This window comes from Mus caroli, chromosome 1 (assembly GCF_900094665.2).
Source record: "Mus caroli chromosome 1, CAROLI_EIJ_v1.1, whole genome shotgun sequence".
Classification (NCBI taxonomy): Eukaryota; Metazoa; Chordata; class Mammalia; order Rodentia; family Muridae; genus Mus; species Mus caroli.
This window is the reverse complement of record NC_034570.1, coordinates 108,187,511-108,205,153: the sequence shown is the minus strand read 5'-3', so window position 1 is coordinate 108,205,153 and position 17,643 is coordinate 108,187,511. Positions and strand designations below refer to the sequence as shown.

At 38.2% G+C, this 17,643-nt stretch overlaps 1 protein-coding gene across 4 annotated transcripts in view; it reads right to left on the bottom strand.

Annotated features, from left to right (window-relative positions):
• Positions 1-17,643, bottom strand: part of Cntnap5 (contactin associated protein like 5) — an 893,594-nt gene that overhangs the window by 446,922 nt on the left and 429,029 nt on the right. For all 4 annotated transcript variants that reach the window (XM_029481690.1, XM_029481704.1, XM_029481709.1 and 1 more), the window contains one exon: positions 16,667-16,810. In XM_029481690.1, the coding sequence (XP_029337550.1) occupies positions 16,667-16,810 (144 nt within the window). The remainder of the gene's footprint in view (positions 1-16,666; positions 16,811-17,643) is intronic.

Here is a 17,643-nt window from a genome sequence, read left to right as displayed (position 1 = left end):
GAGAGAGAGAGAGAGAGAGAGAGAGAGAGAGAGAGAGAGAGAGAGAGAGAGAATGTGTGCATGTGCATAGTATGTATGCATATGTGCAAACATGTATATATGAATGTCTAAGCGTGGGTACATGCATATAGTGTTGCATATGGAAGTAAGAGAACAGCCTTTCTCCTTATTGGTAACAGGTTCTCTTTTGCTGTTCACTACTGTGTTTATAAGGCTAGCAGTGGCTGAAGTCCTTGGATTCTCCTATTTCTACCTTCCACCTCTCTTCCAAAACACTGGGACTACACATGGATGGTAACTCATCTAGCTTTATACAGATTGGTTCTAGGGATTTGGCTTTGGTCCCCAATCTTGTATGACAAGCACTTTCCCTCTGAGACATCTCCAGAGTCCCAATCAGTTACTTTTAAAGTTTAAATTAGTATTGTTTTAATTGTATTACAGTAAGTGGTGAGCTGCTGTGGTCTTAAAGAAAATGTGGACAGAACTGTCCAGGAATAACACCCTTTGGGAGAAGGAATGTAAGCCACCTAGAAAAATCATTAAGTGAAATGTGAGGAGATTTTTGTGAGCATATCAAACTCAGAAAGCATCTGAACAAGTTAGCCATTTAGATTTTTCCTAAACAAGCACATCTACAGAGAGTGTAGACATTTTCACCAAGAAGTTCTCTTAATGTGCTAATTATGGGGACTCATAAATAGGAGCAACTGTAGTTTCCCTGTTGCTTAAATGCATATTATTGTGACAAAGTTAGATAATCTCAGGTCTCCTAATCATGTGATCTTAGACCAGTATTTGAGAGTTGGTTTGATAGACATCATGTTATGTTTTCAAAGACAGTGTCCAGGCAATATGTGAAATCATGAATCTATACACGCCTCCCTTTGTCCTCATACTTTTTTCTGTTAGATATTCAGTCTTCTAGGCTTTAATTCAAGTTTTATTAATCACTTTGTGATTTTATACATGTAGATAATATATTCTTGTCACCCTTTTCTGCTTACTTGCCTCACACCCCTGGTAGCCCTGATACTTCCCAACAATATTCATGACTTTGTCTCAGTTTTTATCTCCCAGAGCTTAGCTGAGACCATGTATGTGACCATGTGTTTGGAGTTATCCATTAGTGTATTGGGCTCACCAGCAGGGACACAGATGGATAATATTGTGCCTGCTGTTCTCTCAGAATCTGTGTATTATTAATAGTTCAGTAATGATTAGCCAGATCCCATGATTTTAAGTAAATATTTCAAATGAAAGGAGATAAGACACGTATTTTCTGAGCTTTAGTGTAAAAATCACCCTTCTATGCAGAATTTTTTAAAATGTAGTTGAGCACGTAATTTTTCTTCTTTGATCAGTTGACTTTGATACTTTTGAGTCTCAGGGACCACTGTGAGAGTTGGAAAAGATCCTTCCCTCCCTCTTTGCTACTCAGTGGGAAGCCCAGTGGCTCTGAATATGTGGTTTACAACTTCACAGAGTTTTTGTGCTTCCTGTGTGTGTGTGTGTGTGTGTGTTTATCTATATGAGTATCTCTGTATATAATATCTGTAGAAGTGGGTGCACATGCACATATGCATGAAGAGGCCAGAGATCAACCTATCATAATATTTCTTAATTGTTTTTTACCTGGTTTTGTGAGACAGCTTCTTTTATCAGTTAGGCTAGACTGAAGATGGACAACCATCCCCAGAAAACAGATTGCATTTTACTCTTCAGTGGTGAGATTGTCAGGACATGCCTCTATGTCTTGCTATTATTATGAATACACTGCATATGTGTATATGTCAGATAGGCATGTATATATGTGAGTGCTTTCAGGTATGTGATACATATCATAGATGAAGGTCAAAGGGTAAATTTTTGAGAGTCAATTCTCTCCTACCTTGTTTGAAGTAGGGTCTCTCCTATTATTTTTGTTGGCTATATATACCAGGTTAGCTGGCCCATAAACTTCTAGATGAGACTCTTGTCTCAGCCTCCTATTTCACTGTAGGTGTACTGAAGTTACATATCTCCTAGCCTTGGCTCTTTCTGTCTACCAGAGTCAGATTCCTCAGAAAGCTAGGAACTATGTTCTCTAGCAAAGTACTTTGCACTTGTGTACTGTATACTTGCCTGCTAACTACCTGCTTTTAGTGAGGTCTGAACTTGAGTCTGGAGAGCAGTCAGCAGGGGTTACATCAGCCATGACACTTCACTCCCTGTACACTAACCTATGTCCTAAAGGACATATTGTTGGTTTTTTTTCAGTGACTTTCTAGGCTTTTCAGCATCATCAAACAGTTATTTATTTGCCATGAGGTGCATACCTGTGGAGGTCAGAGTCAACACTCAGCTGTTAGTTCTCTCATTCCACTGTGTGGACCTCAGGATGTTGCCTTTGCAGCACATCCCTATACACAACAAGCATCTCATCAGTCCTAAACATCTTGCTTCTGTTCCTGTCTTGGAATGTTGTATATGCTATATCCCTGTTTAGATATCCTTTCTTTCTGCCTGGAAAGACACTTGTTCCTTAGAGCCCAGGCCAGAAACTTCCACTCACTAAGAAGAGTACAACGATTAGGGGAAAGAGTGGCTTGTGTTTGTTGAGCATCATGTAGTTCTCAGACAGAATTCTCAGCCTTCACCTTCAGTCAGGGAGATGAGTCTGACAACTATGTGTCAGAAGATTGAGGTGTTTTAGGGGAATCAAGGGAGTTAAACATCCTACATTTTGCTACCACATTCCTTAGTCTTGCCAGAGGCAGATTCTGCTCCAAGCTCTTTCCCCTCAAAAATTGCCCAGGATAGATTTCTTAAGTAACTAGCTAACAACAGGGACCATTTCTAGAATGTCTCATAGATTATTACTCACCTGAGCCCTGTTATTTGTAGATCTGTCCAGCCTTGTATACATGAATTAGTGAATGGTTCTTTATCCCTGAACATGGATGTGAAAGTCATTCATGACCTCAAGAAAAAAAAATGATGTGTAATAAAAATGGATAAAAGTTGATGCCATCATGTTTTCAAGAAGATCATAAAGAATCTATGCATGACAAGAGTCTCCTGCATTCTCTAACCCTGACTACAATTTATCCTTTCATACAAAGTATGTACAGTAATAGCTGCTCTCAACCTGCCTCTCACAAACATGTCAGGGGCAGTGGCACCAATCTGACCCCAGGTCCATCAGTCTTTTGTGTCTCTGTTTCCTGTCTCTGTGGTAGTGGCATCCCAACCTGTCACTCTGTCTCTATAAGCTAGCACTCTGAAACAGTTATCTCCAAAGGAAAAGGCATTGTCTGGTATTCCTTCAGAGGGGAGGAAAGAAGAAGAAATATATTTCTTCTTCCAGATATTTAGGGGAAAATATATCAGAAACTGAGCTAATTCTCATCTCCATTTATGTATGCTCCTAACTTCCTTTTCTTTGTATCCCTTTCTCTGCCTTTTTTCCTCCTTCTCTCTCCTTATTCTTTCTTTTCAACAGGCAACCATGAAGCTCAGATTGGTCTCTTACTTACTATATAGGTAAGGCTCTTTGACCTCTTGATCTCCTTGCCTGTACCTCTCAAGTATATGTACTCCAATTCCCACCTTATCTCTACTCTTTTTATTTAATCTAAATCCTCAAATGACCATACAGCACCATGTTAATATGGCAGGTTGCACAGGCTTCCCTAGACTCTGTGGGGTAGGCCTGGAATTTATGCAGACTTTAAACTATCCAGGTTTAGTAAAATCTTTAATGCCTCCTTGTCTAATACTAGCCTTAGGACATGCAAGAAGAAGAATTCAGGCCAGTTTGGGCTATACAGCAAGATTTTTTATTCAAAATACTAAAACAAATAACAACAAAAATCTGTGACCCAATAATTTTCACTTTCAATCCACTTAATTAAGTTTCTGAAAACTTGTTTTAAATAATGTTAGTTCTTTCAACTTTTCTTCTGACAGTAAAAAACCTAATCAACTCAAACTTCAAGCACTTGACACTTAATGAAATAAAGATGAACTAATGTAATGTTTAAGTAAACAGATTTTAAAATTTTAATGAACAGGTTGAAGTTATTGAAAATATATTAAGTAAAAAGTTGTCCTTAAAAACAAGACTTTATACTTTGTGTTCCTCCCTTTGGTCATCAGACTATTTAAAATGAACCCTAAGAAACTGGAATTCCCTAAGACTCAATAATGAGAAGACTGGAATGTAGCCATAGAGTGTGAATCTGTCTCCTAGGAAGGGATCTCATAGAATGTTGACAAATTACCAGAAATGATGATGGGTCAGTGATGGGCAGGACCACCCATTCTTCAGGACCACTTAGCTATGCACAACTCTTGCTCTTTATTTATATCTAAACCCCAAGTCAGTATACCAAAAGTGGACATAGAGGCCACTGGTCTTCTTTGTTCCCCTTTCTGATGTGGCAACATTGAATAGTCCTCCTTTCTCAGCACTTTTCTATAAATTAAAAAAAAATATATTGAACATCATTGGCTTATTGAGAATAGATATCTGAACTGGGCTTAGTATGACTACCGAAGTCCATACTCTGACCCTATGACATCTTGAAACACAGAAGTGATGATTTTAAGAAGGAGACCTTCCAGACTATGCCTAGATCATGATTAGACTGTCTACCCTATGAAGAGCTACTTAAAAGTAGAGTATTATCAGCCCACAAGCGGCCCATCTCGTGCTGCAATCTGAGATCACAGCTTCCAGCCTGCAGAACTGTCAGAAATAAATTGCAGTTGTTTATAGGCCACCTGCTTTATGGAATTTCATTCCAGCTGCCAAAATGAATTACAATAATGGCCATCCCACTGTTCACTTATTTTATTATTATTTAACTTTCAGTCGCATTATTCTTCATCTGACCTTGAACTATTTCATCTGAATTTCCCAAAGAAAGGAAGTAAGTGAGGCTCAGGAAGTATCTAAGTTAGAAATCATTTTTTCCCAGAGTGTGAGAAGCACATAGCTTAGAGGCAGGCAATGTGAACATCAGAAGGGTCAAATAGCAGAGAACGACAGCCATCATCAAGAGAAAGTATCATTTATCACAGAGCACACTCACAGAGATGAAACACAATCCTGGGGACAAGCTGAAGAGATTATAGGCTTTACTAGACAGAAGGGAGTTATCTCTTAGCAACATTGTTAAATGTCTGAGTCATAGGAAAGTAAGACAATGGTTACTGTTCCTAGAATGTGTGTGTTGTGACAGTGTGCCTGTATATGTCTATATCTGTCTATGTGTCTTTGTGTTTCTCTCTCTCTCTCTCTCTCTCTCTCTCTCTCTCTCTCTCTCTCTGTGTGTGTGTGTGTGTGTGTGTGTGTGTACACCAGAGTGTGTGTCTATATGCATGAGCACATGCCCAGATTCCTGCAGCTCTCATACATTTGCAGATTTACATCTTAGTAGCAGGTTTTGTTTTGTTTTGTTTTGTTTTATTTTGGTTTGGTTTGGTTTGGTTTGGTTTTTTTCTGGATACAGAGTTGTCAAAAGTAAATAACTACACATTAGTAATTTTCATGCCAACACAGGTGCAGACAAATAATGACAAACTTTGCAAATGTCCACTGTCTGCTCATTTATATGTCTAGTTTACTAAAGTCTACCAGAAAATATTATCTATGTTTCTATTCCAAAAAGTTTTCTTTAAAGGAGTCAATCATTCTGTCAAGATTGGAGTGATCATTAAATTTCTCCCTGTCAAAGAGACTGTTGAGAGTGTAATAATACAGCTTTTTAAAGCTTCTTTGGAAATCAAAAAGTTCAGGGATAAACTACAATTCAGATGAGGTCAAAGGCATGGAAGCTATGACCCTATTCCTGCACTGTGAATTATGTCAGGTTAGTACAGGCTTGTGTAGTCAGGGTTCTCTAGAGTCACAGAACTTATGGGTAGTCTCTATATAGTAAAGGAATTGGTTGATGACTTGCAGTCTGCAGTTCAACTCCCAACAATGGTCAGTAGCAGCTGTGAATAGAAGTCCAAGGATCTAGCAGTTGCTCGGTCTCACAAGGAAAGCAGGCAAAGGAGAGAGTCTTCCTTCTTCCAATGTCCTTATGTAGGTCTCCAGCAGAAGGTGTAGCCCAGATTAAAGGTGTGTGCTACCATGCCTTTAATCCCAGATAACCTTGAAGTCAGAGATCTCCCTGTCTTAATCTTCTGGAATTCATAGCCACTATGCCTCAAGATCTACATACCAAGATGCAGGTCAGAAAATTCTATTTCCCAGCCTCCAGGTTAGGATCACTGGTGAGCCTTCTAATTCTGGATTGTAGTTCATTCCAGATATCATCAAGTTGACAACCAGGAATAGCCACTACATGGCTTACATGCCAACTCCATCTGAATAAATTGCTACATATTTTATTCAATAGCCTAAGTTGCAGGGTAATCTAGGAAATCACTATCAACTCTGAATTAAAGAAGCCATGTTAAATAATTTAATCTGCACATAGACACTTGAAAGAAGCTACAGGAATTCTCCCATCATTTACTAGAGGGCACCAGTATGTGGTTCCTTGCCTAAGGCTGCACAATTGAGCAATTTGTGGAACCTTTCTGCTCACACTCCCCATCCAGATTGTTAGAAGAAATATTTATGAGAATTCTGGTTGAGGAGAGCAAAAGGACTCATCCCGGATAATCAGAAAAGTACATTGTGTTGTATTCTTCTGCAACGTTATCCATATAAATAAAATGGCCATGAATTGTTTAGTACTACCCTCTGTTCATCTAATGCCTTCACTTTAACTACTTGGAGACAGCTTAAAGGCAAGTGATTTCATTTGACCAATGGGCTACATCAATAATTTTGTAACTAGCAGTGTTGCTTTTAGCTATCTGTCTTTTTTTTTTCTTTGATGGAAGATCAAGTGAAGTAACATGAGCCCTTCGTGTTGTGTAAGTATCTGCATGATAATGTGTATATACAACTGTGTAGACCAGAAGAAAAAAAAAAAAAGAACAAAAACTTGAGTGCCATTCCTCGGATACTGTCTACATTTGTTGGGGTGGGGTCCTTTAAATCTCATGAAATTCTAGTTGGCCAGTGAGCCCTAGGAATCTGCCTGCTGCTCCCATATTCTTAGCACTAGGATTACAATCTCATGCCGCCTTTATAACTGTTTGGGTTTTTTGTTTGTTTGTTTTGGGTGGGTTGTTTGTTCACTTTGTTTTGTTTTCTTATGAGGATTCTGAAGATGCGACTCAGGTCCCTGTGATTACAGATCAATTTATTTACTTAACTATGCCTTCAGAGCTGACCTGTTAGGTTCATTAAAAAAAAAAAAATGAAGCCCTACATGAAGAGAGTGGGACTTCAGCCAATGGCCAAATAATCATGTTTCTCTCCTTGTGTCAAAGAAAAGGACTCTTACACCCACAAAAAGAAATATTATAAGAAAACATCATCCCTTAGACAGTGCAGGGCTTTAAATTAATCATGCTCAAGAGGCAATCAGGGCAATATGATTTGTATATTATGTATATAATAATCCACATTACAGCTACTACACATACATACTTCAATGGGCCATTTACTTTCTGATTATTTATTATATTGAGCTATGTTAACACAAGGGTGTGAATTTGGGGAAGAATAGCTAAGTATTTTTTATGTCTACTTTAAGCTGTTAGTTTTACTGCATTCTGGGATGTGCAAGATTGTCCTGTAGTCAAATCGAGCTATAAAGACTAAATTGAATTATCCCCATAGAACAGCTGTTAAATCTCCAGGGAGTAGGCAGGTCCCATAATAAAGGGATGATGGATTGCAAGGGTGATGCTTCTTGAATGAAGCTTACAAGAAAGGCTTGTGCTCTGTGAGGCAGTGGGAGGCCTGGATTTCCTTGAGCTTTGAGTCACAATTTGTAATTTATGGGCACCAAGTAACCCTTTCCGCCTTTTTCCTTAAATCTGTAAATGTCATAATGATACCTGAACTTCTGAAGGCTCAACAACTGGAGGAAAACTTGAAAATAAACAATAAACAGAAAACAGAACCTTCTTTTTTTCTAGCATTCTTTTTTTTTTTTTTTAGTTTCTTTTTTTTTATTACATATTTTCCTNAATTACATTTCCAATGCTATCCCAAAATTCCCCCATACCCTCCCCCCCCACTTCCCTACCCACCCATTCCCATTTTTTTGGCCCTGGCATTCCCCTGTACTGGGGCATGTAAAGTTTGCCTGTCCAATGGGCCTCTCTTTGCAGTGATGGCTGACTAGGCCATCTTTTGATACATATGCAGCTAGAGTCAAGAGCTCCGGGGTACTGGTTAGTTCATAATGTTGTTCCACCTATAGGGTTGCAGATCCCTTTAGCTCCTTGGATACTTTCTCTAGCTCCTCCATTGTGGACCCTGTGATCCATCCAATAGCTGACTGTGAGCATATAATATGTGTTTGCTAGGCCCACAGGGGTTTGTGTTTCTTGGAAGAAAGTTGCCTTTGAGGCAGATGTGGTGTCTTTAGGGGAAACTTTAAGCTTGGATTACAGGAATGAAATTATTTTTACTTTTATATTTATTAGTGTAAACCACTACATCTTAGAAGGAATGGCAAAGAAATAGACCAGATATCCGTATATGTGCATGCATTGTGCCTATGTCTGTGAACTCTCAATAAAGGAGATATAAGCCCTTTGGAAGAAAAATAATGTGTTTCTTTATATCATAAAGGCAAAAGCTAAGAATTTTCAATCTGCACAGTAAAATTGCATTCTTAGATTGAATCTTTCTTCCCATGTGCACTAGCACTAAATGGTCATCAGTGACTTAGAATAACTATACAGGCAGTTAAGCCCTGAGGACCGAAATGGAATAGAAAGGTTTTGGGCAATGTGGTAAATGGTCAATACTGTAGTTAGTATAAAGACTGACATATATTTGTTAACATTTTGACTCAAGATTCATTCATTAAGGGAATAATATAAAGGTTCCTGACACCAAGAAACCTACATTGACCTTTCACATTCTATTGAATTTTACTTTCAGTTATTCTGTTTATTTAGTACTGAATTTAACCTATCTCATCATTAAAAGTGAAAAGCAGCCGGATGTGGTGGCGCACGCCTTAATCCCAGCACTCAGGAGGCAAAGGCAAGCGGATTTCTGAGTTCGAGGCCAGACTGGTCTACAAAGTGAGTTCCAGGATAGCCAGAGCTATACAGAGAAACCCTGTCTCAAAAAACTGAGGAAAAAAAAAAAAAAAGAAAGAAAAAAAGAAAGAAAAGCCACAATCTTCTAGCTGCCTCAGCCTCCTACAGAAATCAGGCCATACCCCTACCCATGCAATCTGTCCATTAAGACAAAAATTGACTGAAGCCTGCTATGACTGTTGGCAGGCCTTGATTGAAAAATGTCCAGCTTCCTCCCTCACAAAGCTGCCCAGGAACAAGGCAACTATAAGCTTAGTGCCTTCCTGCCTTAACTTCAGAAATGCACCTGGACCACTATGTTGGACTAGATTTAGTCAGAAGCAAACAGGCATACCAAAAAACACACACACACACACACACATACACACACACACACACACACTGCTGCAAAATCTTGCAAGAGTCTGAAGCCTTTTTTTCACGTGGTTAATAGGCTTTTTCCTTCATACAACCATCTACTCAAGTTGGCTGCCCACCTCAAGATTGAGAAAGAAGGCTCTCCCTTCAAAGCCATCCCCCAATTCTATGTGCTATGAGGCTTTATATCTAATGATCTCCCTCTTCAGGCCTAATCAGGGCTTTCCACAGAAGGAGGTGCCCTTACCTCATAATGCTTAGTCACTCATTCTGAATGTGTAAATTTCTGTTAGCTTTTTATAATCCTCTGTCCCTTCTTTTCAATTTCCAACAGAAGATATTATCTAGAATGGTGTATATAGAACTTTCCTTTGAGGATATAGTCTTGGAGAGCACAGAAATCCTACATAAGGCATAGAGCTAGGCTTTCCTTGTCTCTGATCCAATATGACTAGATGTCAGAGTAACAAAACAGTTAACCACTCAGATTTTGATCCACAGTCATGAGACAGAGGAACTGCACTGGAATGGCCGAGTCTTTGTAATATTAATATTTGCCACCAGTGATACAACTCCTCCAACAAGGCCATACATTCTAAGCCTTCCCAAAAAATTCTACCAACTGGAAATCCAGAATTCAAACATGAGCCCACAGGGAGACAATTTTTGTTGAAATCACCAGAGTCACCCCTGTGTTAGCAATTAGTAATTAGCAATAAGCAATAAATTGGAAAACCAATGATCACCTAAATAAGGTGGGTAATCTAAATTGTCATGAGTAAACAGAAAATTTTTCAGAAATCTTAAGTGTTATCTACTGGTGGGCAAGTGGTATTATCCAGTTATTTCCAGAACAAGTCAGGGACTACATACGATCTTGTAAATACCATCATACGTCTTCCCGGATTTATTTTGGCTGGCAAAGGGGACAGCATAACATAAAACAAATGTTTTATGACAAGTTCCTATCTGTTTGGTATAATTTTTAAAACACACACTTGCTCCTTGCCTGGTCTCCTTTCCTGGTGCCGCAGTCCCTCACAACTTAGCTCAGAGATCAGGTGACTGTTGGCTCCAGTTCCATCCTGCCCATTCCTCCGGCTGGCTCTGCTAGGCCACCCAACAATTCCCCTCCACACACGCACCTGTGAGAACTCTTGGAGCTATGGTTAACATTCCACTGACTGACCACCCCAGCGGCCCGCCTTCTCCTGCCCACCTGAGTCACCGAAGATAGAAAACACCAGACAGCCTTAATATTTTAAAGCCAGATAAACACAGCTGCTGGGCATGCAATCTATTGTCCTAAACTCATCTGCTATCTTATATCATGATCCAGGGATCCATCCCATAATTAGCCTCCAAACGATGACACCATTGCATACACTAGCAAGCTTTTGCTGAAAGGACCCTGATATAGCTGTCTCTTGTGAGAATAGGCCGGGGCCTAGCAAACACAGAAGTGGATGCTCACAGTCAGCTATTGGATGGATCACAGGGCCCCCAATGGAGGAGCTAGAGAAAGTATCCAAGGAGCTAAAGAGATCTGCAACCCTGTAGGTGCAAAAACATTATGAACTAACCAGTACCCCGGAGCTCTTGACTCTAGCTGCATATGTATCAAAAGATGGCCTAGTCGGCCATCACTGGAAAGAGAGGCCCATTGGACAGGCAAACTTTATATGCCCCAGTACAGGGGAATGCCAGGGCCAAAAAATGGGAATGGGTGGGTAGGGAAGTGGGGGAGGGGGAGGGTATGGGAGACTTTGGGGATAGCATTGGAAATGTAATTGAGGAAAATGCGTAATAAAAAAAAATATTTAAAAAAAATGATTCTTCAGGTGGTTGATTCCGCCACCAATTCTAATAGCTCCCAGGTCTACATGGAGTCCTTGCTCCTTTCTCCAAAGCCTGGCTGAAAGCCCCTTTCCCTATCTCATGTCCTCCTCTTCCACTTGGGACCCACAAATCCTGCCTCTATATCTTTGCCAGGCAATTGGCTTCTTCTTTATTGACATATCAGCTCCTCCCCCTCCATCTATCAAAAGTAAACAGTACAGAGTAACTATGCGACCATTTCTACTCAGCCCATCTGCACAAAAACATCACAAGAACTCTAAATAAAATTACGAGTGATATCAGAAAAATAATGGGCCTTAACAAGCTTTTCATTGTGTTATTATGCTTAATGAATAATTTATGCATGTAGGCCATTCAGGAGAAATAAAGGTGGCCTCTCACTGCAGAGTGGTATCAATATGGCATTGTAGAAAGTAAGGGCTCGCTATAGAGTTGGTTAGTAGTATGGGCAGCCCGGAGTCTCCACTGAAGTTCTCTGGTGTGTGTGTGGTGGTGGTGGGAGTGGAGTCACACTTAGGGCAGCAATGAGGTTTTATACCCATTCTAGACAAACAGTGATAAGAAAAACCCTAAGAAGATATTGATCTCCTACATGTCTGGAAGCAACAAGTAGCATTTCATCTCCCAGTTTTGACAAAGACTAGGTAAATCTGAATTTCTATGCCTATACAGGGTTATTGAGAGTAAACCTCCCCATACTCTGCTTAGACTGAGTCAAAGAAATACATTTTAAATAGAAGGTTTAAATATGATTTATATAACATAATGAAATATCAGTTTTTTTCTATAACATATCTTCAAAACAGACTGTTGATGGTAGTCTTCACTGAGATGATGGAAATGTTAGAATATGACAAATTGAAAGCAGACTTTATATTGTAAACTGTCTCAAAAAACAAATATAAGAGGTCATTTAGAAAACAGAAGGACCTAGTAACAAATAGAAAGTCGTAGTAATTAAATGAAAGATATAAAATAATAAAATGAAAGTTTTAGAACTCCAAAACTCGTGGGTTGAACCTCCAACATCCACATACAAAGCTGGGTGTGGCCATATACCTGTACCCTCAGCACTACTTGGAGTGGAGACAGGAGCATCACCGGGACTTGCTGGCTGCCAATCAGCCTGTGTTCAGTGAAGAGAACTTGTCCCAAGTCAAAATACTGAACATGATTGAGCACATAATATTCTCTGATCTCAGTGCATACAGAAAGATGGATGCCCTTACAAAAACAAAAGCACAATACACTCACACACACCCCAGAGACAGAGAGAGAAAGTGATCCATTAAATCTTTAAAAATAACAGACACATGTTATAACAATAAGGAGAACAGAACATCATACTGGTGAACCTATAACACCATTTGCAAATAATACATCAAATATTTAAAGGTTGAAGCTATTTACTTTGAGTATCATATAAATTAAAGTAGTTTGGAAAGCTATAATAAAAAGGTGGTATAGCTCAGAAAGAATATATGAAATACCCTAGATATAAAAGTGTCCAGATTGACACTGGAGAAATGGCTCAGTGCTTGAGTGTATATGACATTTTTAGAAAACCTAAGATTATTTCCTAGCACCCATATTAGTTGTGATGGATTATACAAGTGCCTATAACTCTGGCTCCTGGAGATCCCATGCTGTCTTTGGAGCTCAATGATTACCTAAAGATATGTTCTCCCCTCTGTCAGAGCATACACATAAATAAAAGTTACACACACAAACACACCCTCACACACACACACACACACACACACACACACACACACACACACACGGGTGCCCAAACAAATGAGAACAGTAAGCTTCCCAAAGAAAATGACACAGAGCTGTTGAAGCACAGTAAAATATACATTCAAGGAACTGAGAAAAACTCAAACAGAAAGTACCATAAAAGCCCAAATCATGTCATCACACTCAAACTTCTAATATCAAAGATAAACTTTGATATAACCTAATATGCACAGAAAAATCAACCTGTTACAATCCATTTGTCACTGAGAGCAGAGGGAAAGGAGGCAACATTTCCATATGCTAAGTGAAAAGAGCTAACCTCTTACTTTATATCAAGAAGTCAACCATAGTACTCCCAGGTTGGAAAGAGGACACAGAGAGAGAGAGAGAGAGAGAGAGACAGAGAGAGAGAGAGAGACAGACACAGAGAGAGAGAGACAGAGAGAGAATGAATGTGGTATATTCACATATACTCCAAAAAGAATAGGTAAAAGGAAGTATCAAAAATAGAGGGAAATAAAATGGAAATCTAAGATAATAAAGAAAAAGAGACACAATACATTTTTAAAATAAAAATTAGTTTGTTGTATGGTAATGCAGTATATATATACATATATATCATATATTAAACTATATTAGAATGATTTCATATAGTTTTAAAGAGAAGACTGTAATTGTACAATTTACAAGTTTAAAAAGAGAACCTTGCCGGAAAGAAAATTTTTAAAAATTATCTAAATGGGTCATTGTGACAAATGTGCTCAGTGACTTGCCCTGGCTAAAGATCAATGGCAGTAAAGAGAAAATATAGCTTTCTCTTTAGTCACTGGCTCCATGACTTAGAACATTATATTATTTGCAACACTGGTTCTTGCTATGCTATGTGGCTAGAAAGAAAGTTGAATATTCATACCTGTCTCTGAAAAACCCAGAACAACTAAAACTATAGGCAGAATTGAAACCTGGGCACAAAACATTATATCTCTTTTTATTAGTCATAGTTTTCCTGTCATCTATCCTTCCTTGTGCTTGATATTACCTTCTCTTGGTTTTCCTGACAAATTAATAATAAATAAATAAATCCTTTTGTTTTAAATATTCCAAATTATTTTGGAAGTTTAATCCAAAGACAAAACCAACTGATAATGTTCTAATTACAATGAAAGAGAATAATAATTAACACAATTAAGTCAACACAAGGATAGACAAATTTAAAAATAGGTAACCTTTCTACATTTCAATTAAATTGATAAAATAATAAAGACATTAAGCTATGAGAATTTATACATACACTAACTCTTCAAAAAGCACAAACAAAAACTATGCAGAGATACATGGACACACAAAAATGAAATTCTAAAATTTACTCAACACACATATTATTTTATGAAGTGAAGAATTAAATCAACAGAACAAATAGAAAGCAAGATCAATAGATCAATATTTAAGGTCTTACATACCAATAATTGCATTATATGTAAATAGCCCAAGTATTCCAAGTAAAGTTTTGAATGGATTACAATTCATTATACAACTATTTGTTGTCAACAAAAAAAAAACAATGATAAAGACAATTTAAAAGAAAAACAATGGGGATAAACCCTATAGAATCCTAAAGTTGAAAAGAGCTTGTCTGTCACTGGTGGCACAGACCTTTAATTTTAGCGCTTGGGAAACAAAGAAAGATCTCTGAGTTTAAGATAAGCCTGGAACACATATCAGGACAGCCAGACCTTCACAGAGAACTCTGGTCTCAACACAAACAAATGGATAACGCAATAAAACAAAAGAAGAGCTCATATGTCAATATTACTGTCAGGTAAAGTAGACTTTAAAGCAAGGTTATCATCAGAGAAAGAGAATGCTATTACATGGCAAACAGGCTCTAATACCCTGCACAAATAGTACTAAATAGAACTCAACATGTCGTCACAACAAACACTCTGATAACTGGAAGAAATATACAGATGTTTAATTATATCTGGAAGCATACATATTATTATTAATATCTCTCTCTCTCTCTCTCTCTATATATATATATATATATATATATATATATATATATACATAAAATGAGTGGTTGTGCCTTCTACATATGTCAGTGAAGCTATACCCATAAATTTTCACAATACAGCTGACAGGACAATGTGGATGGGGAAATCTGAAAAGATGAAGAGCTACAGAAAATGAAAGGCTCCTGAGAGTGAGAGAGAACATGAGTTTTCTCCAGAGATAAGCCTCTTCATAGGTTGTCCAATTTCAATCAATCAGCCCTAAAAAGATACATACTGACAGCAATAAATGCAGTTAGTCTGGTGTGTGTGTGTGTGTGTGTGTGTGTGTGTGTGTGTGTGTGTCTGTGTGTATGTTTAATAATAACTAAAGAAAGGGGGCCAGAAATTTGAAAGGGAGTGTGGAGAGATGTCCCAGAAATTTGTGTGAGGAGGGAATATTGAAGGAAAAAAATTTAAGGCTCCTTATATAACTCAAGGAGTGTTACGGGAAATAGATGTTAGTAAATTAGAGAAAGTCCTTTAATCTACTGTGATTATAAGTGATCCACAAGGATCCCCTAAGACACTAACAGTGCAGTAGCATTTAAAATGTCCTATTTAATAAATCCAATCAGTAGACATATACTGTCCTAGCTATGGATTTCACCAGGGCTTGTGCTTTCATTGCACTTCTTGGAAATTGTAAGGAAATCCCATATAAGTCTGCATAGATCTCAAATCTTCGTCACAGCCAATAAAGCAGCATTCTCTGAATGTCTGCACTTGACTTTACCAATGAAGGGATAGGAGCCACTCCTTGTTAGCTGGCTCTTTTCCATGACAGAGTCAGCATGTAGTACAATGAGAATTAATTTTTCATTTTTAATTTTTAAGACAGGGCTTTTGTAGCAAAGCCTTGTCTCAGAGTTGCTATGTAATAGAGCATGACTTAAAATCATGATCTGCCTGCTTTCACCTCTGATGTGGTGAGATTACAGGTGTGCTGCATCATTCCAGTTGTAGGTTGAAGATGAAATACTCCACACAGGCTCACATGTATGAGCTACTAGTATTCAGGAGGCATCCCTATTTGGGAAGGTTGTGGAACCTTAAAAAGGCAGGACTTTATTTTACGTTGGTCACTGGCAGATGGCCTGGATGTTTTATAGCCCAGGCCCAAGTTCTATTCACTCTGCTTCTTAAGTGCTAATGGGCTGTAACCAGCCAGACTCCTACTTCTTATTGCCACAATGACTTCTCTGCCAGAATGAAATGTATTTTCTCATATTATGAGCCAGAATACAGCTTACTTACTTTAAATTGCTTCTTGTCAGGCCAGTTAGAAAATTAACAAACATGCCTATTTTTATGTTGTGGTGGGAATGGAATCCAGAGTTTCATGCATGCTAGGCAGGCACTCTTAACTACATACCAAGCTTTGGATGGTGAAAATGCTAAATGCATAAGACAAACCCAGTGTGAGTACCAGAAGCAAGACTTACCAAAGTCCACAAACCACCTGTTAACAGACAGTGACTTACCACTGAGTAGATCTGATGCTTGCGTCTTTTAGCCAAATCAATTATGTTCACTCCATTGTAGTAAAGGTTTTCAATACAGCCATGGAAGTTTTTCTTTAAAAATGTCCCAGGTTTGCTTGGTACTGGAATTCCTCCGAAACTGAGCTTTATGGTGGAAGAAATAGAAGTCAACTATTGGTTACAAGGAGGAATGTAAGAGAAGTACATTTCTCTAGACTTAGTTGTATTTGTGAGGCAAGAAGCTTTAGTAATTACAGATGCCACCCGATTACTCATTTAAAGGATACTTACTAGCCTATGTTAAAAGATCTATCATTGTTTTCCTCTTAAGGACTCACTTTACACATTTTCATATCTTTCTTAAAACTGTTAATACTAAATAAAACAGTAATTTACAGGAACAAAAAAGAGAAAAGGAGAAAAATCAATATCTTATCTGAAGCACAGCAGCAGAGAAGATACAGGCATAAAAAAGCTAAGAAATGAAGCAGATTCATTCACCCATAGTGAAACCCAATTCCAAAACCCAAAATATCAAAGAGCTTATATGCACAACATTGTTTTCACAACTGTTATCTATAAAGATAAAAGATTGAAATAATACCAAATGCCCTATGGATTTGAGACTCAGTTAAGAATCTGCCTAATGAAACTGTTAGTATAACCATTATTAGCAATGCAATTTGATTGTAAAGTACAAGAATTATAATTGGTAGTGTAAGATGTAGTGATGAGAAAGTGATGAGAAAGTTGTGCACACAAGGGCCAGGAGATGCTAGTGAGTAAAAGCACTAGATATACAGCCTCAGCAACCCAAGCTTGAGTCCTAGAACCCTTGTTAAAACAAACAAACAAACAAACAAACAAACACAGCAGTAAAAAACTCATCCTAGGCAAATGGTTGGACCTGGAGGGCATCATCCTAAGTGAGGTAACACAATCACAAAAGAACTCAAATGATATGTACTCACTGATAA